This window comes from Podarcis tiliguerta (genome assembly GCF_965153285.1).
Source record: "Podarcis tiliguerta genome assembly, chromosome: 10".
NCBI classification, from domain to species: domain Eukaryota; kingdom Metazoa; phylum Chordata; class Lepidosauria; order Squamata; family Lacertidae; genus Podarcis; species Podarcis tiliguerta.
Window position 1 is genome coordinate 8,524,011 of NC_139543.1, and position 27,698 is coordinate 8,551,708.

Below are 27,698 nucleotides of genomic sequence, written 5' to 3' on the forward strand. Positions count from 1 at the left end.
TTTGGGACTACAACTCCATCATCCCTAGCTAACAGGACCAGTGGTCAGGGATGATGGGAACTGTAGTCTGAAAACATCTGGAGGGCCGAGTTTGCCTATGCCTGGTATATGGCAACTGAGCCGACAAGCTATTAAGAGGTCAGTGGAAACATAAATAGGACAATCGCTTAACTGCAGTTAAGAAATCAAAAGCAGGCTCTCTCCTCTTTTTCCACCACAAATCCCACCCATTCATAAAAAGGTCAGGGATGTTGAGAATTGTAGCCCCAAAACATCTGGAGGGCCGAGTTTGGGGATGCCTGGGTTAAAAGTTACAGCCTCTGCATTCACCGGCTGTTCTTATTTATTTCATTTATTGATTGAATTTATATACTGCCCTATACAGTGTCAGATTTACATATAAGCTAAACAAGCTATAGGGCAGTCTTCTTCAACCTCAGCCCTCCAGATGTTTTTGGCCTACAACTCTCATGATCCCTAGCTAGCAGGACCTGTAGTTAGGGATGATGGGAATTATAGTTTGAAAACATCTGGAGGGCCGAGGTTGAGGAAGCCTGGCATAGGGCCCCACACTCTTGGGGGCCCCTAAAAAAATCAAAGGGAAAAAACTGGATGTACATTTCCAAAATATAAGATAAGATAAAAAACAAAAGAAAACCTACATACAGCAACAGTGTTTTGTGTTGTGTAGGCTCCTATGATGTAAGTCCAGTTAAAATATAGTGTTTGGGATATACTCGCCGTATAAGACCCCCGACTTTTGAGATTTTCCTGGGTTAAAAAGTTGTATGTCTCGCATATATAGAGAAGGCCTGGGTCTCATACCACCATATCATGACTGCCCTGGTACAGATCTATCAACCTGACCTGCCCCATAGCCAGGAGGGCAGTTATCTCTATCCCTATCCTTTCTCATTGAAACTCCTTCTCAGATCACTTAAACGTACCATCTTTTCTCAAATCTCTTAGTCAAATGTATTTTTCAACCGTTTCCCCCCCCATTGTTTAATAAGCCACATGTATACCATGTCAGATACACTTAGGACACCAAAGGAGTGCTTGGTTCCAAAAATCTTACAGATATCACTTTGAAGGAACTATATGTAACTAGATGATCACTGAAGATTTTAAATTGGCTATTAGCTACAGGTCTCAAGTACACCCTATTGAAATGAATGTCGACGTGAAGTGATAATGCATGGACCTTAATAATTTCAGGCACGACTGCGTCCAATGTGACATTTGTACAGCTTTATTATTAAGAACATGTTAAAACATTGTAAATACATTCATCTGAGGGACTCCGGTAAAAACAATTCAGAGACAAAAACATTTTTCATATAGAAAAATAAAATATTTTGAGTTTAACGTCCCATTGTAGAACAATGAAATCGAAGTCTTTATATTTCAAAGTTAGTGCACACCGTAGTTATTTCTAAGGTAGTCTAAAACAGCCGATGTACTTGATAAAACATTGAAAACTTTCTTTTCTTGCTTTGAAGTAATCCTTTCCAGCATGTACATTAAATGGTGGTGAAAGCATGCAAAAGGAGTCCCATGTTCAAGAGCAATATCGACCCAGTCTTGCAGGCACCGCAGAGGCGTTTCTTCATATCCTGCAAACATGGCAGGATTGGCTAAAAGCCCCCTAGCAACCATGATACCTAGCATGGAAAGGAATACAAACAATAAAATAAAACTGCACATGATTTATCTTATTTGTTTTAAGGCCTTGTGTTGGATACATTACCATGGGAGTTTAGTTAAATCAGATACCCTTAGAAGTTGCAAGTCTAATAATATGACAGTGGCATTTTTGTCAGCAGGGCTTAACAAAAGGCTTTGGCTATACGTCTAAATGGAGGGATGCGGGTGGTGCTGTGGGTAAAAGCCTCAGCGCCTAGGGCTTGCCGATCGAAAGGTCGGCGGTTCGAATCCCCGCGGCGGGGTGCGCTCCTGTTGTTCGGTCCCAGCGCCTGCCAACCTAGCAGTTCGAAAGCACTCCCGGGTGCAAGTAGATAAATAGGAACCGCTTACTAGCGGGAAGGTAAACGGCGTTCCGTGTGCGGCTCTGGCTCGCCAGAGCAGCGATGTCACGCTGGCCACGTGACCCGGAAGTGTCTCCGGACAGCGCTGGCGCCCGGCCTCTTGAGTGAGATGGGCGCACAACCCTAGAGTCTGTCAAGACTGGCCCGTACGGGCAGGGGTACCTTTACCTTTATACGTCTAAATGGGAGGGAAAGAAAGTAAGAACAAATGAAAGATGGAACAGACTGGAAATGGGAAGAGAGAATGTAATTTGGGAGATGAAGAAGTAAAAGGCACTGCTTCTTCAGATATTACAACTGCACTCCCTTCAAACACTTAAGGTAAAGGTACCCCTGCCCATACGGGCCAGTCGTGTCCGACTCTAGGGTTGTGCGCCCATCTCACTCAAGAGGCCGGGGGCCAGCGCTATCCGAAGACACTTCCGGGTCACGTGGCCAGTGTGACGAAGCTGCTCTGGCGAGCCAGAGCCGCACACGGAAACGCCATTTACCTTCCCGCTATAAAGCGGTGCCTATTTATCTACTTGCACTTAGGGGTGCTTTCGAACTGCTAGGTGGGCAGGAGCTGGGACCAAAAGACGGGAGCTCACCCCGCCGCGGGGATTCGAACCGCCGACCATACGATCGGCAAGTCCTAGGCACTGAGGTTTTACCCACAGCGCCACCTGCATCCCTTCAAACACTTACCTGTGAGCAATTTCTATTGAAAACAGTGGGAGTTACTTCTAGGTAAACATGCATAAGACAGTATTGCAACACAGTGGAAATTTTTGGAAGGCACTTTGAGTCTCCAGCATGTACTAACTCTGTACAGTGCCAAATTAAGTCCTAGGTCATCTAAATATATTTCAGCCCCACATCGGTCCAATTTAGAAATACTGCGAACACAGATTTTTTTTGCTTTCAATTACAACCGCACTTATTAACATACTTATAACTCTGACCTAAAGTTAATTTTGTCCTCAGTTCTTCGCAGTGAAAAATAAAGCAGTAATCTCTGTCGCAAGATCACTTTCCCACATGGCTGCCAGATAACCTTTCCATCTGCTACAGTTGATATATGCATATTTTATGTTTAGCCACTCTGTTCTAGTTCACATATTTACTTTTTGACCTCCCTGTATGCTACACTTTTATGTATTTGCACTTTTACTTGCCTTACAGTGAAATCTTATGCATGTTTACTTGCAAGTAAATTCCGCAGTTTTCAATGGGACTTCCTCCCAGGTAAATGGGCGTAGGACTGTAGCTTTAGAAACATTGCTTAATAGATACTAAGTGAACCAATCCATTAAAACTACCTTCCATCTTAACTCATTTCTTGCAAACAAGTCAGGTTTAATGTCAGGAATAAAATATACACATATATTTCCCATTTATTGAGAGGGCAGAGCCCAAATGAGCCCACAAGTTGTTCTTACCATCTGTTCCTGTTTTTTGATGAACGTCCTTCACATCTTTTAAAGATTTAATGTCACCATTAGCTATAACCGGTATAGACATACTTTGTTTAATTATTTTAATTGCATCATAGTGTACAGGCTGGTGTCTTTCTTCTACATTTCTCCCATGGACTGTAATCCAGGATACTCCAGCTGCTTCCGCTTTTTGACACAGGTCTATAGTTCTCTTTAGGTCATCATGAATCCTAGCATTACAAGTAACAAAAACATCAAAATTCAGCATGTATTGTCTGAATGGCATGAAAAAATGGCACAGAGTTAAGAACCATGGAAAAAAATGGGGGGGGGGAATGTTCAAAAATTTAAGAATTTCAATTCAATAATTAAATGTTTTTAACCTATTTTAGTTGTTCTTGTTTGCTTTTAGAGTGCCTTGAGACTTATGTGAAAGGTAATTTAAAAATTAATGAAATAACAGCCCCCCTTTTCATTTTATCCTCACAAAAGTCCTGTGAGTGACAAGTAAGGAACTTCCTCTACACTTGGTCAATTACACTTTTATTGTATTTTTTATGTAGGTGGTATCAAAACTTACCTTATCTTAATAGATACTGAAAACATGGGGTTTTCCACTTGATTTCTTACCAGCCTCACCATCTCCTGCACCACTTCTGGTTTGTTTATTAAGCAAGCACCAAAACCTTCTGCCATAGCCCACCTTGAATTGAAATAACAAAATAATGTTTGCATATTAGAATAGATGGCTTAATTTTTCCTTTTATCATTCTTATGAGGAAGCAAAATGATGACATGAGGGTTTCAGGAAATCCAGACTAATTTTCTAACAAGTTTTCTTTGTTATAGAAGAATTAAACTAGGGCTGCCATACATCTGGATACTCCTGGACCTTATGGGGATTTCAGAGGCAGAATTGACGTCTGGGGGAATTTCCGAAAGGCAGTGCTTTGTCCTGGATCTTAGACAAGTCAATTGAAAAATTGTTGTTTCTTGGTACTTTTGTAAAAGAAAGTTCAACAACTTTGGGGTTCGTCTAACAAATTTTGGGTTTCCCTTTAAAAAGCTCAGCAATTTTGGAGGTTTCCTAGAACAAGCTCAACAATTTTTATGATTGGGGGGGGGAGTGCTCAACAATTTTGGGGTCTTCCTAAAAAAACCTCAAAGCTCAATACCTTTTCGCTTGTCCTGGTTTTTACTTTTTGAAATATGGCAACACTAGTTTAAACCCTATGTAATACAAAGCACTCGCCATATTCTGTATATTTAGTAAGATATCTTTTGAGATTCTGATGCAACCAAACCTTGAAGGCTCGAGGAGTTGAACAGAGACAGAGAAAGACCTGAAGATTCCAGCATTGCCTGAAAGACATTATCTACACACCAGGTCCAGCTATAAATGGACTGCTTATCTACCCACCAAGAAATACAAGTTTCTCAGGGGTCAAATCTACCCAGACCTCATGTCAGTCAGTAGAGCTTCAGAAATGGTCTCTAACACTAGTTACCATGCTATGTTTATTTATCGGAAGTATTTGACTTTGCCTCCTCTGGGAAAAAATCCAGTCTGCAGGCACCCATGGAAAGCAGCCAGGATTCTGCACATATTCAGTGGTTGTATCTAACAGAGTTGCTTGGCTTCTGTTACAGGGTGGGCAGCGAAGCTATCTCCAGTGAGTCCCCTTTGCAGCTTCACCTATCATCTCACAAGTGTCCCTCAACCATCTAGAGCAGATTTAGGGGTTAGGGATATTATGGGGGGGGGGGTTCACCCAAAATTGCTTCCCTACCTGCTTTGCTGGTATAAACCTTACTGTCAAGCTGAGTGGCATGTTGGATACAGCCTCATAAGTTTATAGCTAGCCTCTATGTAATGGTTGGTTTCAGTCAAAAGTTGACACAGAAATGCTCTTCCTGAAGCTAAATCATTATCAACCAATTATGTTAATTGTGAATTCATAAAAAGTTATATAATTTGAGGCCAGATTATTCAGAGGCTTGCCTGCATCTATGCAAACCTGTTGGCCACAGAGACCCTGTTTGTAGGCCCACAATTAAGATCTATTAGGCTGGCAGGCCTGTTCAGTGGTAGCTCTATTTTTGCAGCTCTACTGGTTTAAACTGTACCTTTATTGTTCAAATCTGCATTTTAATGCTAGGCTGTATATTGTTTTTAGACTGCTCTTTTAACATTTTGTAATAGCAATGATATGTTTTTTTTCTTGTGTTTTATACTTTGTTTATGTCCAGAAATGCAGGATATAAATACTTGAAATATAAAAAAGTTACAATGTGCAGTTTACTCATTGCTCCCCGAGTTTCTTAAAATTTTACCTCTGCGGACAGCCACAATTTACATCTACGCCATCGGCAAAAGGACTGATGATACAAGCAGCGTCGGCTAGAACGTGTGCATCTTTAGCGGCAAACTGAACAATCAAAGGGCGATCACCTGATAAAATGACATTTCATAATAATGAAAAAGTACACCACATATACACATATAATGTACTGGGTTTGATTCTAAGATTTACGGTTAATATAAGGACATTCATGGGAGGAAAACTTTTCTCACACACCCTAGCTCTGCCAGCCACCAAAGGGTCAGGGACGCTATTGAACAATATGGAATGGGGATCTGCTGGGAGAAATCACTCAAAAGTGGGGGCAGGGTTCGGGTCAAAATTGGGCAATTCTTCCCTTCTGCAGGAATGGGGCCTGCCCCCCACATGCTACATTGGTCATGATGACCCTCTGGGAAAGTGTTCAGGGGGTGCAGGTGGCTGTAAGAGGGGAGAAAATTGAAAACTTTTGGTGGCATTTGCCTCCTAGGTGGGTCATAAGGAAAGGGTTAAATTAGTGTGATGTGATTGGCCAGTGGGAATGCAAGGGAGGAGTAAAAGTTAGACTGGGAGGTTTTGAAAGTCAGTTGAGGTTTGGGAGTTGAAGAAGGAAGAGGGAGGATTAGGTGTGGGTTGGTAGAGTTGTATTGTGAGAGAGTGAGAGGAATTGTTAGGTGGAGTCAGATAGATAGTTGGGGATAATCAGTTTGGAGTTGTTAGGAACTAAGATTAAGAAACTGTCAAGAAAAACTAACTGAAACCGTAAGCTTGTTCCTGCATTTAAAAATAAACTTGATTATTTGTTAATGTTAACAACTGACTGGACTCCATGTGAGATACGGGGCGGTGGCAGCGGAAAAAGCAATCGCAGTGGTGGCACAGGGTCAATAGACCGTCAAACGTCCGGGGGCCCTGTGTGTGATCGCCACACTTTCCTTCCACAAATTTACCGTATTTGTCGCTCTATAAGACGCACCAGACCACAAGACGCACCTAGTTTTTGGAGGAGGAAAACAAGAAAAAAAATATTCTGAATCTCAGAAGCTAGAACAACAAGAGGTATCACTGCGCAGTGAAACCAGCAATCCCTCTTGCTGTTCTGGCTTCTGGGATAGCTGCGCAGCCTGCATTCGCTCCATAAGACGCACACACATTTCCCCTTACTTTTTAGGAGGGAAAAAGTGAGTCTTATAGAGCAAAAAATACAGTATTTCAATTATCTTAGGATGTAAATCATGAAGTCTTGATAATTTTTCAAAATAAGATGTTGCAGATGGATGGCTGAGGGTGCAAGACAGAGGCTTGCTTAACGCCGCTTACTGATTTTGTGCGAGATTCGATTCAGGAATGCCCTGATTTCAAGCACAGTCTCTTAGGCTACCACCCTATGCACCAGGGGTGGAAAACCTCTGGCCCCTCCAGATGTTGAACTACAGCTCTCATCTGCCCCAACAAGGATGGCCAATGGCCAGGAATGGTAGGAGTTGTACATCTGGAGGGTCAAAGGTTCCCTGCACATTTCCCTGGGAGTAAGTTCCAACCCATTTAATGAGACTTACGTCTGAGTAGACATGCATAGGACTGCACCGTTAGCTGTTATACTACATCAACACATAGAACCTGCAGGTAAATAATAAACTGAATAATAATAATAAATAAGTGAAGAAAGTGGGGAGGGGGAAGCTGGGGACATTATCCGCAAAAGTTCCCTGCTATGCCAGAACAACCATCTATAATTCCGTGTCCTTACTCAAGCAGTCAAGCCTCATAAAAATGCAGGCATATGCAGGGTACAGAGAGGAACAGCATGCCATGGGCTGGAGCAAGATGTGTGTGGTAGTAAAATGTGTTTTATCAATTGCATGGCACCTAGAATTTGTGATCTCCAAAACATAGTTATGTCTGGAGTTTGACGGAACTAAGGTGGGAATCCAGCTGTTCTGGTGATGCTGCAATCCTATGCATGTTTGCTCAGAACTATAAGTCTTAGTGCTCATTGTATACAGGACTTTAGCTTAAATAAAAGTAATTTCGTAGGACTTTATACAAACCCCTAGCGAAAGGAGCATCAAATAGGGCCCAAAGTGGCCCTTGCATTTTATCTAATGAAATCTGAAGAAATGCAAACACAATACCCTGGTTTGTAGTAAATTCACTGTGTCTAGCTTTTACAGATCTGACAAAATCGGCTGCAACAATCATTGGAGTGTAGCATAAATCACAGTTGTATTTCCGGACTAATGTTCTGAAAGGCAATCTGAAAGACACAGAAAGATTTGAGAAACAAATAGTACTAATTTTAACGAAAACACTTTTTGGGTAAACAAAATGTATGTCATTTTGGTGTTTTGTTCCAAAAACCACTAAGTGCAACAGAATCACTTCTCGTATAAAGAGAATTAAGTTTTAAATTGGCTTTCAAATGCTCTTTTTCCATAAGTGGCCAAAAAGGGGGGGGGGGAGCTAAGATAATGCCATTCTCAAACCGTATATTGTGGAGTTAGCAGTTGTGTTTATATGTTCAAATGATTCAACAGGCTGAGGCACATTACGTTTCATTGTGTGGCAATTGGAACATTTATTTTATGCGATATCTCAAAAATATAAAAATTTCATTAGGCTATTCCTGGGCAAGTGTTCTGAGTACCTTCCAGCCCAGCCAGCTGAGCTGATAGCACAAAAGGAGCTAAGAGCGAGGCACCCATCCATTATGGCTGGACTCAGCTCCAGCCAAAAACTATACAGTGGTACCTCGGGTTAAGAACTTAATTCGTTCCGGTGGTCTGTTCTTAACCTGAAACTGTTCTTAACCTGAGGTACCACTTTAGCTAATGGGGCCTCCCGCTGCCGCTGCCATGTGATCTCCGTTCTCATCCTGAGGTAAAGTTCTCAACCCGAGGTACTACTTCCGGGTTAGCGGAGTCTGTAACCTGAGGTGTCTGTATCCCAAGGTACCACTGTAGTCCCTCCAGGTTAGCAACTGTCCTAACAGAAGCTGCACAGTCATACCTTGGTTCTCGAACTTAATCCATTCTGAGAGTCCGTTTGACTCCCGAAACCGTTCAAAAACAAGGCATGGCTTCTGATTGGCTGCAGGAGCTTCCTGCACTCAAGTGGAAGCCACGTCGGACGTTTGGCTTCCGAAAAGTGTTTGCAAACCGGAACACTTACTTCCGAGTTTGCGACATTTGAGAGCCGATTTGTTCAGGATCCAAACCGTTTGAGTACCAAGGTACCACTGTACTTCTAAGAAAGGGAGGCAACTATTTGACATCATTCTGGTAACCAAGTTCAGTTGTCTTTCCTGCATTAGCTGCTGCCATATTGAAGGAAAGAGATTAGATGAGTTTCATCTGGCCAGCACAGTTCTGATTAAAAAGTACATTGCCACCAAATTGTCAAAATTGGGAATATCCTGCAGGCAACTGCAAAATACTTAACACATATTTCTTTGTTGATAAAGTTCTAGAGGAGACTGTGAATCGGCCTCCATGTGTATAGAAGCCTCCAGCAATGTTTAGAAATTATCAATTTTGACAGTTGCTTCAGCCACTCTAGCAGCCCATTGCTGCTGCTGTCACTGCTCACCTGCTTGAATTAGTTGCTACAGTCCCTAGCATTCACATCAAAGTAGACCCATTGGCTCAAAGCCTTGATAAAATGTGATTAACAAACAGAACGATGTACTCACAGCTAAGTGAAAGCTAAAGCTCCTCTGCTGGCTAGCAAGACCGCTCTTATACCTCAATAACTGTTGCTATATTCCATTGCTGTACTGTGTCCTTTGGGACTATGGACCGCAATAAAGCTGTGTGTGTACTCACAGCTAAGCTAATTTAAGTACAATTTTCTTAGATGGAATTGTTTATTAAAGCCCAGGAAAATATGTGAATAGGAAGCAATCTGAAAATGGCACTTACTTTGAATATCTAACCATAGGAGCACATATTTTCACAATAGTCTCAGAGTGAAACAAATCAACTGGATTTCTTAGCGGACATTGAAGGATTTCTCTGGACTGACTACTCACATAAAAGTTATCGGGCCACATCTGCAAAACAAAAAACATGAGACAACTGAGAAAAAAGCAAACTCTTTTACTTTTGCTAAGCTTGCAACATTACCCTATTAATTGCAAACAATTTTTTTTAAATATCCCCTTTGATCAATAGCTTCAGTAACTTCAAGCTCAATAAAACACTTAAAACATATTTTACAGCTTCATAGCCGTTTCAAAATAAGCCTGGCTATATTCAGAAGGGATTTTGCCCCAATGAGCCCTCATCACAAAGCTGCTTTTTTAAAAAAACAAAAAAACAAAAACTATTTGCATACATATCTGAAGTCGTTCCTCACCAAAAAATACCAAAACTGGCTAACAGAACTGACAATCTGACATCCTGATTCAACAGAGCTGCATGTTTCAACGGATTGGAGTCTCAGTGGCTGAAATTTCAGAGGGCCTACTACATTGGTCAGTTGCAGCAAAAACAAAGTACTTTTTAAAACGAATACATTTTATTGCACATAAGCCTTCACGTACTACAGCCCAATTCAAGCACCACACACTCTTTTTATTCTGACGAAGGGCTCCACTCCTTGAAAGCTCATGCCAAAATAGCGTTGGTTCGCCACACAGGGCCAGCCCAAGACAATTTTGGCAACTGAGGCGAACCACAAAATAGTGCCCCCTCTCCTTGCCAGAGAAGAAGCGGTGAGTGAAGATCCACTCCAGGAACAAAGGGATGGGGGATAAAAAGGGTTCCTGGGATAAATCAGTCAGTAGAGCTTGAGACTCAATCTCAGGCTTGCGAGTTCGAGTCCCACGTTGGGCAATTGGACAAAAAAGATTCCTGCATTGCAGGGGAGTTGGACCACCACCAGAACAACAACCCACCCATTTGTCTGAGTTTCCCTTCCAACTCTATGATTCTGTGATCTACATCAAGATCTGCTGCCCCTGTGGATTCTGCCGCCCGAGTTGGTTCCCTCACCTTGCCTCAGGGTGGGGCCGGCCCTAAGAAGCCACAATGCCCTTGTCAACTTGCTGAGGCTGCTTTTAATGGACGAGACTCTGAAATCGCCACAAATTGTACGACTAGGTGCTGTGGGTTAAACCACAGAGCCTAGGGCTTGCCGATCAGAACGTCAGTGGTTCAAATCCCCACAACGAGGTAAGCTCCTGTTGCTCTGTCCCTGCTCCTGCCAACCTAGCAGTTTGAAAGCACATCAAAGTGCAAGTAGATAAATAGGTACCGCTCCGGCAGGAAGATAAACGGCGTTTCCATGCACTGCTCTGATTTGCCAGAAGCGGCTTAGTCATGCTGGCCACATGACCCGGAAGCTGTACGCCGGCTCCCTCGGCCAACAAAGCGAGATGACCACCGCAACCCCAGAGTCGGCCACGACTGGACCTAATGGTCAGTGGTCCCTTTACCTTTAGGAGCCTTTCAATAGCCCTAAACGTTCATGGGGATGGGTAAGAATGATGAGCAAACGCTTGCTCAAAACACAGCTTCTCCCCTCCAAATAACAGAAGAAACCTCCTGAGCAGCAAAGAAAGATGACAGAAAAAGAACCAGGACGTCAGTAGAGGCAAAAAAAGAAAAAGCCTGCGAGAAGCTCCTTTGGGGATGTGACGGCGGATTCTTCCCCGACCCTCTATACCGTGGAAGAACACTACGGAACGCTACCTTGACCCTTCTGGCCCTTCCGCCCTTCCGTAGGGCCGGAGAGCAGCCGGTTTCAGCGGGAAGAGAAGGCGAGCGTCCTGAACGAAATTAAAGGGAGACTATAGAAACAAGAAAATATAAAGGGAGCAAACAGCCTCGATTTCCGATTATTATTTTTTTTTAAGGCGCTGCTCCTTTATTACCTCGACATTTTTTCTTTCTCTCTTTTGCATTGGGAGTCACCTCGGAAAGTTACCGATCCGGGTTTAGGGAGGAGGTAGCGTTAAATATAACGAAGAAGCGAAGTCAAGTCAGGACCGAAGTAGTATACACGTCTAGCCTTTGGTGTATCTACGGGAGGTCCCGTTTGGAGCTTATGTGAAGCGTCTCAGCGGGGCCAGCCGTAGACTTACCAATATTGAAGAGTTACGCAAAGTCTGCGAATGTTGGGTTCCTTCGAAAGCGAGAGCAGCCCTGGTCTAAACAGGGACATCGTACGGCGGTGATAGGGCGGAGACGCGAAGCTGGGCTGGAAAAACCGAGCCACGCTCACCCGATATTCCTATTCAAGAGCTGCAGGGTGAAGCCTCCTTCGCTGAGACACAGCCGCGGCAACGATGCCCTGTTGACACCTGCAGGGCAATTTTTAGAAGGGCTCAAGCCGCATTAGAAGCAACGCCCGCTGCCGCATTATTTTCACTTTCCAATTCATTCATTTCATTTAAATACAATATAAATACAGCAGCTTATCCAGAGGCGCATACTTTTCAAGTTTCGTATGCAGCACATGACCAAGGGAGCGCCAACATCCATCCAGCCTCTGCTGCAAACTTCTTGAAGGAGACGCCCAACTGCTACCCAGTGCACTAAAAATGCTTTTTCCCGTCGCTTTCTTTTTCCCAGATATATCTATTAAATTTCCACAAATTTCACATATACATTCCCATCCATAATAAGATCTTTCTCCTGTTTTGTCGACTTCCTGTCCCATTTGCCATGGTGTTTTCTCTCCCCCCTATCTTTCCCCTCTCTTATTCCTTCCTCTGCTCAGAGTTCAAATTCTGCACCGGATTCCGTTCCCTCGCTCCCTATATAGCACTGCCGATGGACATTCCCGCCCGAAGGAACCAGGAAGCGGCCCCTCCGGCGAACGGTTTCGCCTCTGCTTTCGCACCTCTACGTTCCCCGCCGCCTCCCGCGCTTCCGGTCCCGCCCATCCTGTGGCCCGGAGGCGACTTCCTGTCCCAGAGTACCTTACACCGAACCATGGACCACAATGGTGAGTTGGGGAGCGGGCGGGGGACCGGGCGGGCGAAGCGGGAGCCTCGCAGCATCCCCGCCCGCCCGGCGGTGGCCTCCCGCTCCGTCTCCGCCCCGACGCGGAACCGGTAGCCGGAGGAGGGCGGCGGGGCCTCGAGGGCCGCGGCCTTGTTTCGAGCGGGAGGGCGGAGCGGTTCGAAACGCGAGGCCTGGCGCGGCCTGGGCCTCGGGGGGCCGTCAGGCTGCGCTAGGCCGCCCGCTCCCCTCAGCGGAGAAGGCTCGCGGCGCTTACTCTCAAGTAGGCCCCGCTCCCCTCAGCGGCGAAGGCTCGCGGCGCTTACTCCCAAGTAGGCCCCGCTCCCCTCAGCGACGAAGGCTCGCGGCCCTTACTCCCAAGTAGGCCCATGCCGTCCTCCGACACGGGGGTGAGGCTGCTGACCTGCCCGCCTCGCGTCTTCTTGACAAGCTTTGCGAGGCGCCGCCTTGGGCCGCCTCTGGAGGGAGCGGGGCTTTAAGGCTGCCCTTTGCTGGCCTCCTCTCTGCTGAGCCCTTCAGGGGTCCTCCTAACTGGGGTGGCTCCCCTTTCGCTCCCTCTATAGCAGGGCAGGCGCCCCCACCAGCCGAAGCAGGTTTCCTCCTCCCGCGTGAAAAGCATCAAGGAAAGGGGCTTCCCCGCTGGCCCCAATGCCGGATTTAAGAATCAACTAAACAAGCGATAGCTTAGGGGCCCCATTCTCTTAGGGGCCCCAAAAAAATTAAAGAAAAAAACCCTTGAATGTGCATTTCCAAAATATAAGATAAAAAGCAAATTTTGTACAGCTTTCCAGCCCAAATAAGCATCTAGCTGCTGTATGGTTTATGCTTAATTACCAATTATTTTGATAGCTTTTCCCGGGGGACCGACCGTGCTTGCAAATACCGGACGCCTCTTTTCTTTGGCGCTTCTGCCGCAGGGTCAGCTTTCTCTCCGCAGGGAGGGAATGCTGTTTTGGGCGTCTGTGGTCTCCTTCAACTCTGGAGACCCCTCCAATGCCACAGCGTGTCCTTTTAGATGCAGGAAGGCCTTATGGATCTTTTGGGGGTTGTGAAGCTTAGCAAGCCCCCTTTTTCATCCCTCCAGTGAGTGCTCACCCCTCGGAACTCCTGAGACAAGCGTCCGAGAGCAATCAGCGGCAAAGCGGAAGTCCTAAACTTTGATAAAATACATATTTTGTTATGTGCAAATGGTTTTAGATACCTATTAGGTCCATAAGTTACCGTATAGCATATATTCTATGGAAAAAACAGTGACGATTTGTTGTTGACAAAGGACAGCTGGACATATAAAGGGCCCCGTTACCTTCAGTAGCTTAGGGCCTCATCAGACCTAAATCCGGCCCTGGCTGGCCCGTTTTCTGTACATGCAAATGGATGTAGTCCATCTCCCCACCATCACCACACTCCCCGCTACATGTGGGTTGAACATGACTCTGAAAATAATAATGATGATGCTGCGGGGGCCACTAGGGGCGCCTTGAAAGATGGCTGCTAATAACATCTTGTCCAGCTTGCAAGAGGTAATTAGAGGCTGATATGGGGAGTACATCAGCCTCCCTTCATCTTTTCAGGGAAGGAAAAGATGCTGCCTCACCTGCTGTTGCCATAAATCACCCCCGAGTTCGGATGAAGGAGGGGGTGAGAGGCACTAGGTGGAAGGCCCTCGGGCAAGCTTGGAGCTCCCTGCCAGCTTCTTTCAGGAGCGAGCCTGGCTGCGATGTTTAAAAAGAAGAAAAGAATTGGACCAATAAACGCACATGCTTCAAGAGAAATCAGGAATGCTTTTATCTGCTAATAAATTTACCACTGAGTGAAGAAGATCAAGACGGGAGGACGAAGGACGAAAGGAACAGAGATAACACCAGAGAACTGCTGACATTTTGGTATGTGGACGGTACGAGGGGGGGAAAAGACTTTTTTATTTTATTTTTATGTGAGTACCTGATAACCCTCCCCCTCAAAAAACCGTCTCGACGACTAATTTACAAGTGGGAGTGAAAATGAACTGTGTGGAAATAATTATGTGTCTGTGAAAGATTTGGAAACAAGTGAGTTTCTCTCAGTGACACAGTAAGAAATGCTTCGATGCATAGGCAGATCTCGGCTGCAAGATGGATGGTCTAGGGAGAAAGAGCCGCTTGGATATCAGGCTGGAATCGTAAATCAGAAAGGGCTGTTATCCTCCTGGAAGACTAATTATGAGGCAGTGGGTCTGCAGAGTAAACGAGTGGACATTTAGACTGTATTTCACCGGAATGACAGGACGGAGTGTCTGCTCGAAAACATGATGGTTGGATTTGTGGACATATGAGAGAGCATTATAAAACCCACACAGAGACAAAATAAGACTGTTCCTTTTAATCCACTTGTGGAGAAAACTCGGAGGTGACAGAAAAGGAAAATGAATAAATGACAAATATGAGAAGATGGGACTGGAAACATCATTGCAGTAAGGAAAGCAGCACGAATTTGGATCTTTGGATTCCTGACGATCGAGGAGCATGGGTACCTCCCACAAAAAAATATTTAATTTGGAAAACATTTGGACTTTATGATGTATATTGATATAATTTGAACTAATTGGTATGATATGTTTAATTTGGCAAATGGAAACTTAATAAAAATTATTGGGGGGGGGGAATGAAAATAATAATGATGATAATTTGTGGAGTTTATATGCCGCTCAATATGAGGTCTCAGGGCGGTTCACAGAAAAGATCACAATATATATAATCAGAATAAAAGCAACAACCCAATAAACAACACATCCCCCCCCCCCCAAGAAAAGAGTCACATTTTAAAAGGATGTTAAATAGAGGGAGGCGGGTGGCGCTGTGGGTAAAAGCCTCAGCGCCTAGTGCTTGCCGATCGAAAGGTCGGCGGTTCGAATCCCTGCGGCGGGGTGCGCTCCCGTTGTTCGGTCCCAGCGCCTGCCAACCTAGCAGTTCGAAAGCACTCCCGGGTGCAAGTAGATAAATAGGGACCACTTACTAGCGGGAAGGTAAACGGCGTTTCCGTGTGCGGCTCTGGCTCGCCAGAGCAGCGATGTCACGCTGGCCACGTGACCCGGAAGTATCTCCGGACAGCGCTGGCCCCCGGCCTCTTGAGTGAGATGGGCACACAACCCTAGAGTCTGTCAAGACTGGCCCCTACGGGCAGGGGTACCTTTACCTTTACCTAAATAGATCAACCAATGTTTAGCAGTTTTTTTTTGGGGGGGTGTTATTGGTTAAGGGTTTTGTGGTGAAATGCCTGGTTGGAATTGCACAGCAGGGCAAACATGGCTTCCTCTGATTCCACACCCCACCCCACGAGTTGGAAGTACTATCTGGAGTTGGTACTACAGGAGTTTGGGAAGCAACAGCTTGAATCGGACAGGGGCAGCCTGCAAAAGTGTCCCTGTCGCTTAAGGGGTTAAGCTTGCTTTTGCTGTTGTTGATTGAATCATGCTGCTTTAAAGCCTAAATCATTCAACACGAATAGGAGTTATTAATGTTGGCAGTTGTTGTAAAAGGGGTTATTATGGTGACCAGAAGGTAATGGAAATGAGTAAGATTTTGGAACACAGATAAAGCAAACCATCAAATCCAGCACATGGAGAGCCACTTTATCTAAATCGTATAATTTGGTATTTGAACGATTTGTATTAATAATTGTATTATAAATTGGTATTGTTGTAATTGAAAGCTAATAAAATTATTTTAAAAATTCTTGCTGCTTTAAAACAAAAAACACAAACAAAACAAGGCAGGGTTTAAGCATCTTTGCTAGATAGAGAGTATTGATAGAAACTCATTTTATCTCTCATGAAGTAAAATGTGTAAACGTTGGTAGCTATTGATCTACTGCAGCATTTATCCGGCTGCTTTTGGGCTACAGTTCCCATCATCCCTGACCGCTCATCTTTCTACCTAGGGATGCTGGGAGTTGTAGTCCAAAAACAGCTGGAGAATCAAGTTTGGGAAACACTTCTCTATTAGGTTGTTCATGCCCTTTTAAAGCCTGCATCTTCTCATGGGTCTACTGATTTTGTTTGCCATATTGGAATTTATTAAAAGCAGCTGAGGAGTCTGTGCTCCTCCATATTCTGCTGTACTACAACTCCTAACATCCCTCACTGTTAGTCATGCTGGCTGGGAACAAATGCTGAATCCATCACAGAGTTATAAGATGTATTTCTGAACATGTCACTGTCAGCTTATGTGTAAATATGGGCTAGGACCAGGGTGATCCTGGTCAAATCTCATTTTACCTGTGAAGCACACTGAGTGACTCCAGTCATTCTCTTTTACCTGTACCTAGCTCACACAGCTGTTGTGGGAATGTAGTAAAAGAGTGGACAGCCACCCAGAACTCCTGGGAGGAAGGGCAGAATAAATATGCAATAAAATCAAATTAATTTTAGGCACATTTGCTGTGGGCTTAAACTATGGATCAGTTCTAGTTTGAAGCACTTGCAATGAAACACATCTGATATGGATTGGGATCTATTATAACAAGGAACACAATTATTATTTTGAAGCAGGTGCAATTTAGATAGAATTATAGAGTCTCAGATGTGTAACCTTGGGTTGATTTCCAGTTGCTTCATTATACGGTGAGGGATATGAGAAATGCTAGCCCTTCATTGATTTTTTCTGTATGTTTTGCTCTTTTTACTTAGAGCCAAATAATAACAATAGTTGGTTGTAATCCTCACCCCTACTAGGAGCAATCCCACTTGAATTAAGTAGGATTTACTTCTGAGCGTACATGGCTAGAATTGTACTGTAAGTGGCCTAATTTGCAGGCAATAATTAGTTTCTTCAACACCTTTACATGTATATATAGTTTCTAGTATCAAAGCTTAGCTTTCTTTTGTACATAGGACTGTATTAAGAACAGAATAGACTGTGTGTCTGATGAGATGATTCCTCATTATGAACTCTAGATTTGAGTAACTTTGGGCTTATCCACATTTGCCTTTTGCCCTTTGCTTTTTAGGCACAAGTCTGTGCTTTCCCAGTCTGTAGCCAAGCAATTATTTATATTTTTGCCCTGCCATTACCCCCAGGAAAATCCACTCTTTAACACTGAGTTGCAGTATTTTGGATTTTCTGTGGATTGCTGTTTGCTCTGATGCAGCAGCAAAGAGCGGGTGTTCACGGAGAAAATACTCAGACATAGAACTTTAAAGTGTGGCCTAGAAATTGGGCACAAAAAGGAAGTCTGGATGAGCCTTCTGTTAGTTTGATTTGTGATGGTGCGGTAACTGCTCCAAAGATTCTTCCTATTTTCCTTGCTGTTGAAACCACTGAGCTGCTTCCGAATTGAGTCTAGAGAGGTACACGTGAAAAGTACAGGACATCCTCTTTGAAAGTAAGATTACATCTTTCAGAGGGTGAAGAAGAGAAGCAGTTCTACTAATTTGCAGAGTTCTTTCAGCTAATGAAAGTTCATGAAACTGGAAAAATGAAGAGAGTCACTTCAGTTTTTATCAGTTGTGTATTGTGCAAGAAAAGACTGGTCCCTTCCCAAGCAGTTCATAGTCTACAGCAGGCTTCTTCAACCTTGGCCCCCCAGATGTTTTTGGCCTTCAACTCCCATGATCCCTAGCTAACAGGACCAGTGGTCAGGGATGATGGGAATTGTAGTCTCAAAACATCTGGAGGGCTGAGTTTTAGGAAGCCTGTTCTGCAGTATGGCAGGCAACAAGGAGAGATGGGATAAGAGGCCAGAGTAACCAGGGAGGAATGCAGTTACATTTACTTCAACTTTATCTCATTTGGGAATTAGGACTAAGGAATTAATCTAGCCTTCAAAAACCTAGCACCTTCCAGGTGTTTTGGATTACAGCTCCCCATTGGCCACTACAAACATCTGGCGGGAACCAGGTTTGTTGTTAAGCTAAAGGTGTCACAGAAAACTTGAGTTTTGCGGAGGAGATCTGACCTAGCAACTTTGTTATGCTAACCTTTCTTAAAAGCAATGGTTTGCGAAATGCAGAGTTCTTCATGAGGGGATATTCAGAAATGGTGCTATTTACCTGTTTTATATTCATTCATTTATTTGATTTTATAGCCATTGGGTCCAGTCGTGACCGACTGGGGTTGCGGCGCTCATCTCGCTTTATTGGCCGAGGGAGCCAGCGTACTGTAGCCTTATTGGGTCATGTGGCCAGCATGACTAAGCCGCTTCTGGCGAACCAGAGCAGCGCACGGAAATGCCGTTTACTTTCCCGCTGGAGCGGTACCTATTTATCTCCTTGCACTTTGACTTGCTTTCGAACTGCTAGGTTGGCAGGAGCTGGGGCCGAGCAACGGGAGCTCACCCCGTTGCAGGGATTTGAACTGCCGACCTTCTGATCGGCAAGTTCTAGGCTCTGTGGTTTAACCCACAGCGCCATCCCTGTACCTTTTACTATCCTTCACCAGATGGTTTTGAGGTAAGGTCCAAAAGTAGCTCCAAGTTAAAACAATTAGAAATAATATTACAACATTATAAAACTACTCTCCCCCACCCTTCAAAAATGTATGCTCGACATATAGAATCTCTGTGATAAAAATTATACTGTTATAAAGTGCATACTGAGATGGGAACAGTCTTACAAAATTTTTGAAGTCTGCTTGTTTTATGATTGGCGCAGTAAGTCAGATAATGTTAATTGATTGAGTATTTGACTTGTCAAATACTCATTAAAGATATGCTGATGATGCTTCAATAATTGACTGTCTTATTTAACACAATTGCCTTTAAAGAAAGTGATATTTTCTTTTACTAGCTACTGTTCCTATTCCTTTATTTTGTTTTAATTTTCGGGCTGTAAGCTTGCACTGGTATTTCAGGATAAAAAACAAGGAGAAATATTTGTTGAAGTTTTAAGGAAACCTTGTCTAATGTTTTTTAAAGCTGTAATTCATAATAGTTTGCTTAAAAAGAAAATCTGCTAGTACAAGGCAAGACATCCCATTTTCACCAATACCCTTATCAATTGCAGTCCCCTGCTATATCCCATACTATTCTAGGATTGGTGGCGATGATGGAGGACTGTATTGAATAGAAGGAATTGATGGAAATGATTTGCCCTGCTTTACGGAACTATTTCTGTTAGCATAATACTGCCTTTGAATACTTCCCTTTGTTTTTGTAGTTAGCCTAAGTATTAAATCTGCTAATCATTAAAGGATATTTTCTGTTGTTCTGGTAAAGTTAATGCTGTATAATTATTTGACCTTAAATTGACAGTATTTGAGCAAATCCTTTTTGATCAGTTACGAACCAGATTTCCACTTTTTCTCAATTTTATGACATCTGGCCCCCCCCCCCCCCTTCAGGGTGAGGTGTGGGATTGGGGAAATGAAATGGAATGCTTCAAACTTTTTTTAAAACGTAAAAAACTGCATTACAGGGTGGAGTTATAACCTAGTCTATTCCTTGTCATTTTTAATATGTAGGGAGTTTTGTGTGTTTGTGAACTTTCAAACATAACGTTTTCCTTTTGTAGTCTGAAGTACTACACTCTAGGAATATGTTTGCTGTGTGGTGAGTTTTGTCTAATTTGGTCCTTTTTTGGCTATGCCACACTACTAATAAATGCTTTAGTTTGACTTTGCTATTGTGGTTGCTGTTTGCAAAAGGTCATCTATTAAAGCATGATTTTGTCACTTGCTATTGTAATCATTCCCGCAGAAGCACCAGGCGAATACATTTTTTAGTACTATTAAACATAAATCCGTTCTTCAGGAGAGAGTCTAGTGTCAGAGAGAGCTGCTTAATAATAATTTTACATTGTTTTTATAGCCTGTTATTCTGTAGAAACTCTTTGAAAACTGTGCTCATCTGTGAATATTGGGTTAATTTGAAGGGGTAAAAATCATTTACCCCTTATGCCTTATGAGGAACGGCTAAGGGAGCTGGGCATGTTTAGCCTGGAGAAGAGGAGGTTAAGGGGTGATATGATAGCCATGTTCAAATATATAAAAGGATGTCACATAGAGGAGGGAGAAAGGTTGTTTTCTGCTGCTCCAGAGAAGCGGACACGGAGCAATGGATCCAAACTACAAGAAAGAAGATTCCACCTAAACATGAGGAAGAACTTCCTGACAGTAAGAGCTGTTTGACAGTGGGATTTGCTGCCAAGGAGTGTGGTGGAGTCTCCTTCTTTGGAGGTCTTTAAGCAGAGGCTTGACAACCATATGTCAGGAGTGCTCTGATGGTGTTTCCTGCTTGGCAGGGGGTTGGACTCGATGGCCCTTGTGGTCTCTTCCAACTCTATGATTCTATGATTCATTTGGATAAATCAAAACAGATACATATCTTTAAATTTTTTTTTTACATAGACAATGATTTGCAAGGTACAAATAGTTCCGGATCACTGGGAGGCCTTGATGTTCGCCGACGCATCCCTATAAAGCTAATCTCCAAGCAGACAAACAAAGCTAAACCTACACCACCTCGTCCTGCGAGAAGTATGAATAGGTTGCCATCAAAGGCTGGCGAAGAAGGTAAGAGAGAAGCTGGATCATAATTCCAAAAGGCTTTAGCAGCTTTTGCCATTTATAAAAGGTGTTTCAGAATTGGCGGTTTGCAAAAGATAAGCTGAAGGGTCCATTGGGCAAAAGCAAGGTGGATTTGATTTAAATCAATTTGATTAAAATCATGATTTAAATCACTAGTCAGTAAGACTTGATTTAAATCATTTCATTACAGAAAGACTCATTCTTGCTTGCATAATCTTAATATTTAAAACCAGATGAAGGTTTCATTTTTGGAATAATAAATTTTCAGAGTAGTTTTTGCAGTTATATCAAAAATTACTGTTTTGGTTGTACAGTTAGAAATACATAGATTATCATGAAATTATTGTGAGGTTTAACTGTTTATATTTGGACAGCTTTTCTGCTGTACTTGATTGGAAGGAGAAAAATAATCATTTCCTTAATAACAAAAAAAATTAAACAATTCATTTAACTAAAACAATAACATTATAGCATATGGATCCATGTTTGTTAACTGACGTGGTTAAACAATTAAAAATAACAACCCTAGACTGAGTTTTAGCACACATGAAAAACTTAAAACAAATCCTTATTTCCTGATTAATAGCCCTTGGACTATAATGTAGCTTAAATAGAAAACTATCTTTAGAAGGATTTTTCCTCCAAAAGCATTTTATTGTAAAAATGCAATTTAAATTTTTAAAAAATGCAATTTAAATTTTAAAAAAATTGACCCCCCCCCAAAAAAAAACACTCCCATTGATTTTTATCCACCCTGCTTGCTTGTCATTATCCAATCTGCTGTGCCATTCCCGGCAAAAAGAACAACCTTCTGGATCATACCAGTCTAGTCCAGCATCCTGTTCTCACTGTGGCCAAACAGATGCCTGGGGGAACCTGGGAGCAAAACATCAGCCCAAGAGCATCCTCTCTTCACGCGGTTTCCAGTGACTGGTATTCAAAAGCATTCCTGCCTCCAGTGGTGGAGGTGGAGCATGGCCAGCATGGCTAGAGGCCATTGATAGTCCTCTTCTCCGTGAATTTGCCCAGTGCTCTTTTTAAAGCCATTAACATTGGTGGCCATTACGGCCTCCTGGGGGAACGAGAGCCATAGCTTGACTATGTGCCGTGTGATGTACTTTCTTCTTTCTGCCCCAAATCTTTCAGCATATGACAAAATGGCATCATGTGTCAGTGTGAGTGCAGCTAAAAAACCCCCACCTACAACCAGTTACCAGCAAGGTTAATCTAAATTTTTGGTTTGTTCCCCCACAGAAGAATTTGACTACAACGAAGAAGAACGATATGAATGCAAAGGTGGTGATGTGTTTAGTAATCAAAGAAGATTTCCCGGACACCTCTTCTGGGACTTCAAGGTTCACTAATTGATTCCGTAGTTCTGAAATACATTCTAATTTTAAAATTATAAAGTCAAAATGTTGTTTTTAAACAGGGATTGAGTATCTTGCTTTTTGTAATACAGTGGTACCTTGGTTCTCAAACTTAATCCGTTCCGGAAGTCCCTTCCAAAAGCAAAGTGTTCCAAAACCAAGGCATGCTTTCCCATAGAAAGTAATGTAAAATGGATTAATCCGTTCCAGACTTTTAAAAACAACCCCTAAAACAGCCATTTAACATGAGTTTTACTATCTAATGAGACCATTGATCCATAAAATGAAAGCAATAAACAATGTACTGCAGTCACACAATCAATCAATCAATCAGTAGCTGAACTGAGTTCCACACAGTCACAAAAACAAACAAAAAAAGAGCCGCAGAAACGCAAAATAAATAGCAAAAACAGACAGACCTCAGCAAAACACTTAAAATGGAAGTGTGGCACTCAAATTGGAAGTGTAACACTCAAAATGGAAGTGCGGCTCTCAAAATGGAAGCATAACACTCAAAACGGAGCATGTTCAGCTTCTGAAAATGTTCGCAAAACGGAACACTTACTTCCAGGTTTGCAGTGTCAGGTTCCAAGTTGTTTGAGTACCAAGGTGTGTGAGAACCAAGGTACCACTGTATAGTGCCTAACCTGTTGCTAGTACTTAATACAACTGAATAGAATTTTTAGTCCTGTTCACAAAAGTTTTTTTTTGGGGGGGGGGAGAGAAAGTGGGCCTCATCCCTTCCAGAAAAACGTACCCAAGATTTTTGATGATTTCTATGCATTTAAAATATGCAAATGTATTGTGATAACCAGCTGATGAAATATGATGCTTGCCGTTTTGACAGATAAATTTACTAGGAGAAAAGGATGATACTCCAGTCCATTTCTGTGACAAGTGTGGGCTGCCAATCAAAATGTATGGACGCATGGTAAGCAGAACTATATCATACAGCTATGTCATGTGGATAGCTATGTCTTCTCAATGTAGCCAACTTACAATATATGCTCATTTAACTTGTGTGCATTCAGCTTTACGTGCTTGGCAAAAAAATTAAAATATGCAAAGGGGAGACAGTTGGGCGGGGGGGGGGCAGGGAATCGTTGACAATCCCAGCCACCATTGAAGCCAGTGTGTTTGGACTATACAGTGGTGCCTCGCAAGACGAAATTAATTCGTTCTGCGAGTTTTTTCGTCTTGTGAATTTTTCGTCTTGCGAAGCACGGATATGCATTGATGGTTTCCCATAGGAATGCATTGACGGTTTTAAGAAAAAGGCGCAAGACGTTTTCGTCTTGCGAAGCAAGCCCATAGGGAAATTCGTCTTGCGAAGCGACTCAAAAAACAAAAAACTCTTTCGTCTTGCGAGGCATTCGTCTTGCGAGGTACCACTGTACGTGATTTTGGCTGTAGGCGCTATCCCTAGAATGTAATCACAGCGTAAGTTGCGAGTCACCTGTCTGATGAGCTGTAAAATCACTCTTGCTTTTGTATCATGCAGAGCCCTGTTAAATTAAATTTGATATGGTGTGCATTGAAAGATAGCATGGAAAAAATATATTGATGTTCTTTTTCAATAGTGTGTTTTCCAAAACGCTGACCTATATATGACTTCAGTTTGCTTTTTTGTGTGAAAGCTTTTCCAGTTTAGCAAACTGAATGTAGATTTGTCGTTGGTTTCGTTCATCTATTATTTTGTATTCCATTTGTATCCTGCTTTTCCTCCAAGGAGTTCAGGCTGGGATACATTATTCCTCCCCACTCTGTTTTATTCTCACAAGAACTGCAAGGTAGGTTAGGCTGAGAGATAGTCACTGGCCCAAGGGCACTCAGTTTCATGTTAATTTGAACCCACATATCAGGTTTTTGGATTGTAGTTTAGGTGTGGACAGTTTCCTCCAACCACAGAGTACCCAGGTTAATGGAAGTTTGTCATTACCTTTGAAGAAGCTCAGATTGCTCTCAGAACTGGGTTGTTAAAATTAAATCCTAGTACTGGATATTGGATGTTTTAGTTTGTAACCCATTTGTACATGGAACAATCCAGATTCCTAACATTGTGGTTATGTATTTTAATTGGGAGACACTTGCAGAACCAAAGAGTGTCCAGCAGATGGAAAGGGAAGCCTATATAATAAGGAAATGTATGAAATACAGCACCACTAGGTATCTAATTTCTCTGCAGCTTCGTGGACATTTTAAATGTAAGAATTTTGTTTTCAGCAACATGCTTTGGAGTATTCTTGCTGTTATTTGCTTATTAGTGTGCAAAACATCTTAAAGCCTGGTAGCTGGGTAAGAATGTATTCTGAACAAAGCATTGGATGGTATCCTATTTAAAAGTGAAGAGTTTGCAAAGCATTGATTTGCTCATGTGGTTTTCTTTCCCTGTTTTTTAGATACCCTGCAAGCATGTTTTCTGCTATGATTGTGCTATTTTACATGAGAAAAAAGGTGACAAGATGTGCCCAGGGTAAGTTAAACTGATGAATGTGCTTTTGTGGGTTGGGGAAATGCACTGCTCCTTTTTTCTGGTGATCAGTTGTGTGTGACTGTACTCCATGTGTTCCCTCACTAAGAGGTAACATGTAACTCAGCTCTTGACTGGGGATGAGAGGAAGGAAGATGCTGGTAAACTGGACAGGATCTGTAGTTGCCCATGACAAAAGGGGTTGTATCCAGCAATTATATTAGATAGGCAACAGAGCAGTCTGCAACAAGGTTAAGGGATTATTATTATTATTATTATTATTTATACCCCGCCCATCTGGCTGGGTTTGGTTCTAAACTTTACCTTGCAAAATTCAGCGTGCTTTCTTTCTAATCAAGGGCTCTGTCTCTGCCACAAATCTTAAATTGTTATTAACGGAGAAAGATTATGTTCAGAAAATTATCTCAAGGTATACATAAGCTATTATAATACGTGTGCTCAAGACATTGATTCCATAAAGCATATTTTGTTGCATTGTGCAAAATATGAGCAGGCCAGGGCTGAACTGATACTACCCTTGCTGGTATCTTTCCCGGGAAAATCAGAGGCTCACTATGTCAGGTTCCTACTGGAAGACCGGACAAATGCTAGAACGTTAGCAGTGGCAAAGTTTTTATCGGTGGTTGCAAGAACAAATGAGCCCTATATTCTAAACAAAATGCTTGATTAACCTGGAGGTAGGCTGTATGAATTGTGTATTGATTTGTAACGATTTGTTGGGTCTCTGGACCATAATAAAGATTGATTGATCGATTGATTGATATTATAATACGAAGCAGCTAATCTTGTCCCTCCCGTCCCCCATGATTGTTTGTTTATGAACTTGTACAACTCGTAGTAATGCCTGCAAACCGCTTTCTTGTTTCTCCCCCCTCCCCGATATAGCTGTAACGAATCCGTGCAGCGAATTGAGCAGTGTGTCCGGGGGTCCCTCTTCATGTGTAGCATTGTGCAAGGTTGCAAGAGAACCTATTTATCCCAGAGGGACTTGCAGGCTCACATCAACCACCGCCACATGAGAGCTGGCAAGCCAGTCGCGCGGCCCCCGCTGGAACCTGTCCACCCTCCGATCGCTCCTCCTCCTGCCGAAATCCCCGAGCGCTTCATCCTTCCTCCCGATAAGCACCACCTCAGCCACATCCCACCAAAGCAGCACATCCTGATGCCGCCCCCGCTGCAGCACGTCCCTCACGAGCATTACAACCAGCCTCACGAAGACATCCGGGCCTCTCCGGCGGAGATGTCCATGGCTCCCCCGCCCCCTCGCTCGGTCAGCCAGGACACCTTCCGCATCTCGACCCGGAAACACAGCAACCTGATCACGGTCCCCATCCAAGACGATTCGAATTCCGGCGCTCGAGAACCGCCGCCGCCGGCCCCGACACCTGCTCACCACCACCCCGAGTACCAGGGCCAGCAAGTGGTGTCCCACCCCCACCATATCATGCCGCCCCAGCAGCATTACGCCCCTCCCCCTCCCCCGCCGCCGCCCATCAGCCACCCCATGCAACACCCGCCCCAGGCTGGAGGCACTCCTCACCTGGTGTATAGCCAAGCTCCGCCTCCGCCAATGACCTCCGCTCCTCCACCCATCACCCCTCCCCCCGGACACATCATTGCCCAGCTGCCACCATATATGAATCATCCACCGCCGGGACCGCCCCCTCCTCAGCACGGCGGCCCCCCGGTCAATGTAAACGCTCCCCCTCCCCATCACTACAACCCGAACGCTCTGCCAAAGTTCAGTGAAGACCAAGGAACTCTCAGCCCTCCGTTCACTCAGCCGGGGGGGATGAGCCCAGGCATGTGGCCGGCTCCACGAGGGCCGCCGCCGCCGCCGCGGATGCAAGGCCCGCCTTCTCAAGCTCAGCTTTCCGGACCACACCATCCTGATCAAACCAGATACAGGCCATACTATCAATGATATTAATAGTAATTTGAACTAAGAAGACATAGGAAGGATAACTTTCTAAACAGCAGCCTTTTAATGGAGAGCGCTCTCTTTTTTTTTCCTGTTCTGCTTCATTTATTTGAAGAAATAAAAAAGTTTTGAAATGTGACTGTAAAAGTCTGGGGACTTAATTCTTAAGGTAAATTTTTGAAACCTTGATCGTAGGACTCTTTGACAACTGATATACTGTAGTGCTGTATGGCTCTGTAGTTGACAGTGACATTTTAACAGGCGTTGTACCCATAGTCCGGTTGAAGTACCCCAGAAATGAACATTTGTAATATTTCCCAAACAACTGAACACCTTACTGTACCACTTGAAGGTATTTTTGTTAAATCTGATGGTTAGTTTTATTTGTGATACGTTTCCTTTTTTTGTCAACCTGTGTATAATTAAATTTAAAATATGGTCCAAAAAAGTTTGCTTTTTTGCATGGATTTTAAATGTTGGGGTGGAGGGGGGAGTAAGAAATAATGAATTTGGTGTTACTATTTTTCATGCAAGCATGATGGCATTTTCATGTAGGAAATTTGGCATTTTCATGTAGGAAATTTGTAGTATGAGAAAAAAGAATAGGTAAAACAGACCTTTCATTGCATTAATATGTTTTGC

The 27,698-nt window shown here is 43.3% G+C and overlaps 2 protein-coding genes across 8 annotated transcripts; one reads left to right on the forward strand and one right to left on the reverse strand.

Annotated features, from left to right (window-relative positions):
- Positions 1-998: 998 nt before the first annotated feature.
- DUS4L (dihydrouridine synthase 4 like) lies at positions 999-13,386 on the reverse strand. 6 transcript variants are annotated; one of them, XM_083400036.1, is made up of 7 exons: positions 13,131-13,386; positions 9,729-9,859; positions 7,944-8,065; positions 5,801-5,918; positions 4,047-4,169; positions 3,470-3,696; positions 999-1,664 (listed from the first exon to the last, which is right to left on the reverse strand). In XM_083400036.1, the coding sequence occupies exons 2-7, from the start codon at positions 9,857-9,859 to the stop codon at positions 1,414-1,416; spliced, it is 972 nt and encodes a 323-aa protein (XP_083256162.1). In that variant the 5' UTR covers positions 13,131-13,386; the 3' UTR covers positions 999-1,413. The 6 variants fall into 6 exon arrangements, with proteins under 6 accessions (XP_083256162.1, XP_083256157.1, XP_083256158.1 ...); XM_083400031.1 differs by lacking the exon at positions 13,131-13,386 and adding an exon at positions 11,684-11,865; XM_083400032.1 differs by lacking the exon at positions 13,131-13,386 and adding an exon at positions 11,502-11,617.
- CBLL1 (Cbl proto-oncogene like 1) lies at positions 12,570-27,504 on the forward strand. Of its 2 annotated transcripts, none has more exons than XM_083399784.1 (6): positions 12,570-12,759; positions 21,095-21,259; positions 22,529-22,629; positions 23,492-23,575; positions 25,044-25,117; positions 26,021-27,504. In XM_083399784.1, exons 1-6 carry the CDS (start codon positions 12,585-12,587, stop codon positions 27,057-27,059), a joined length of 1,638 nt encoding a protein of 545 aa, XP_083255910.1. In that variant the 5' UTR covers positions 12,570-12,584; the 3' UTR covers positions 27,060-27,504. The 2 variants fall into 2 exon arrangements, with proteins under 2 accessions (XP_083255910.1, XP_083255911.1); XM_083399785.1 differs by having other exon boundaries at positions 22,532-22,629.
- The last annotated feature ends 194 nt before the right edge of the window (positions 27,505-27,698 follow it).

Excerpts from the sequence above, each read along its gene's own strand:
- CBLL1 (XM_083399784.1), top strand. The coding sequence starts at position 12,585 with ATGGACATTCCCGCCCGAAGGAACCAGGAAGCGGCCCCTCCGGCGAAC. Across the intron at positions 21,260-22,528 it reads ATCAAAGGCTGGCGAAGAAG|AAGAATTTGACTACAACGAA; the intron begins GTAAGAGAGAAG and ends GTTCCCCCACAG. Across the intron at positions 22,630-23,491 it reads ACCTCTTCTGGGACTTCAAG|ATAAATTTACTAGGAGAAAA; the intron begins GTTCACTAATTG and ends CCGTTTTGACAG.
- DUS4L (XM_083400031.1), bottom strand. The coding sequence starts at position 11,713 with ATGCAAAAGAGAGAAAGAAAAAATGTCGAG. Across the intron at positions 8,066-9,728 it reads CCTATGGTTAGATATTCAAA|ATTGCCTTTCAGAACATTAG; the intron begins GTAAGTGCCATT and ends TGTGTCTTTCAG. Across the intron at positions 1,665-3,469 it reads TCAAAAAACAGGAACAGATG|GTATCATGGTTGCTAGGGGG; the intron begins GTAAGAACAACT and ends TTTCCATGCTAG.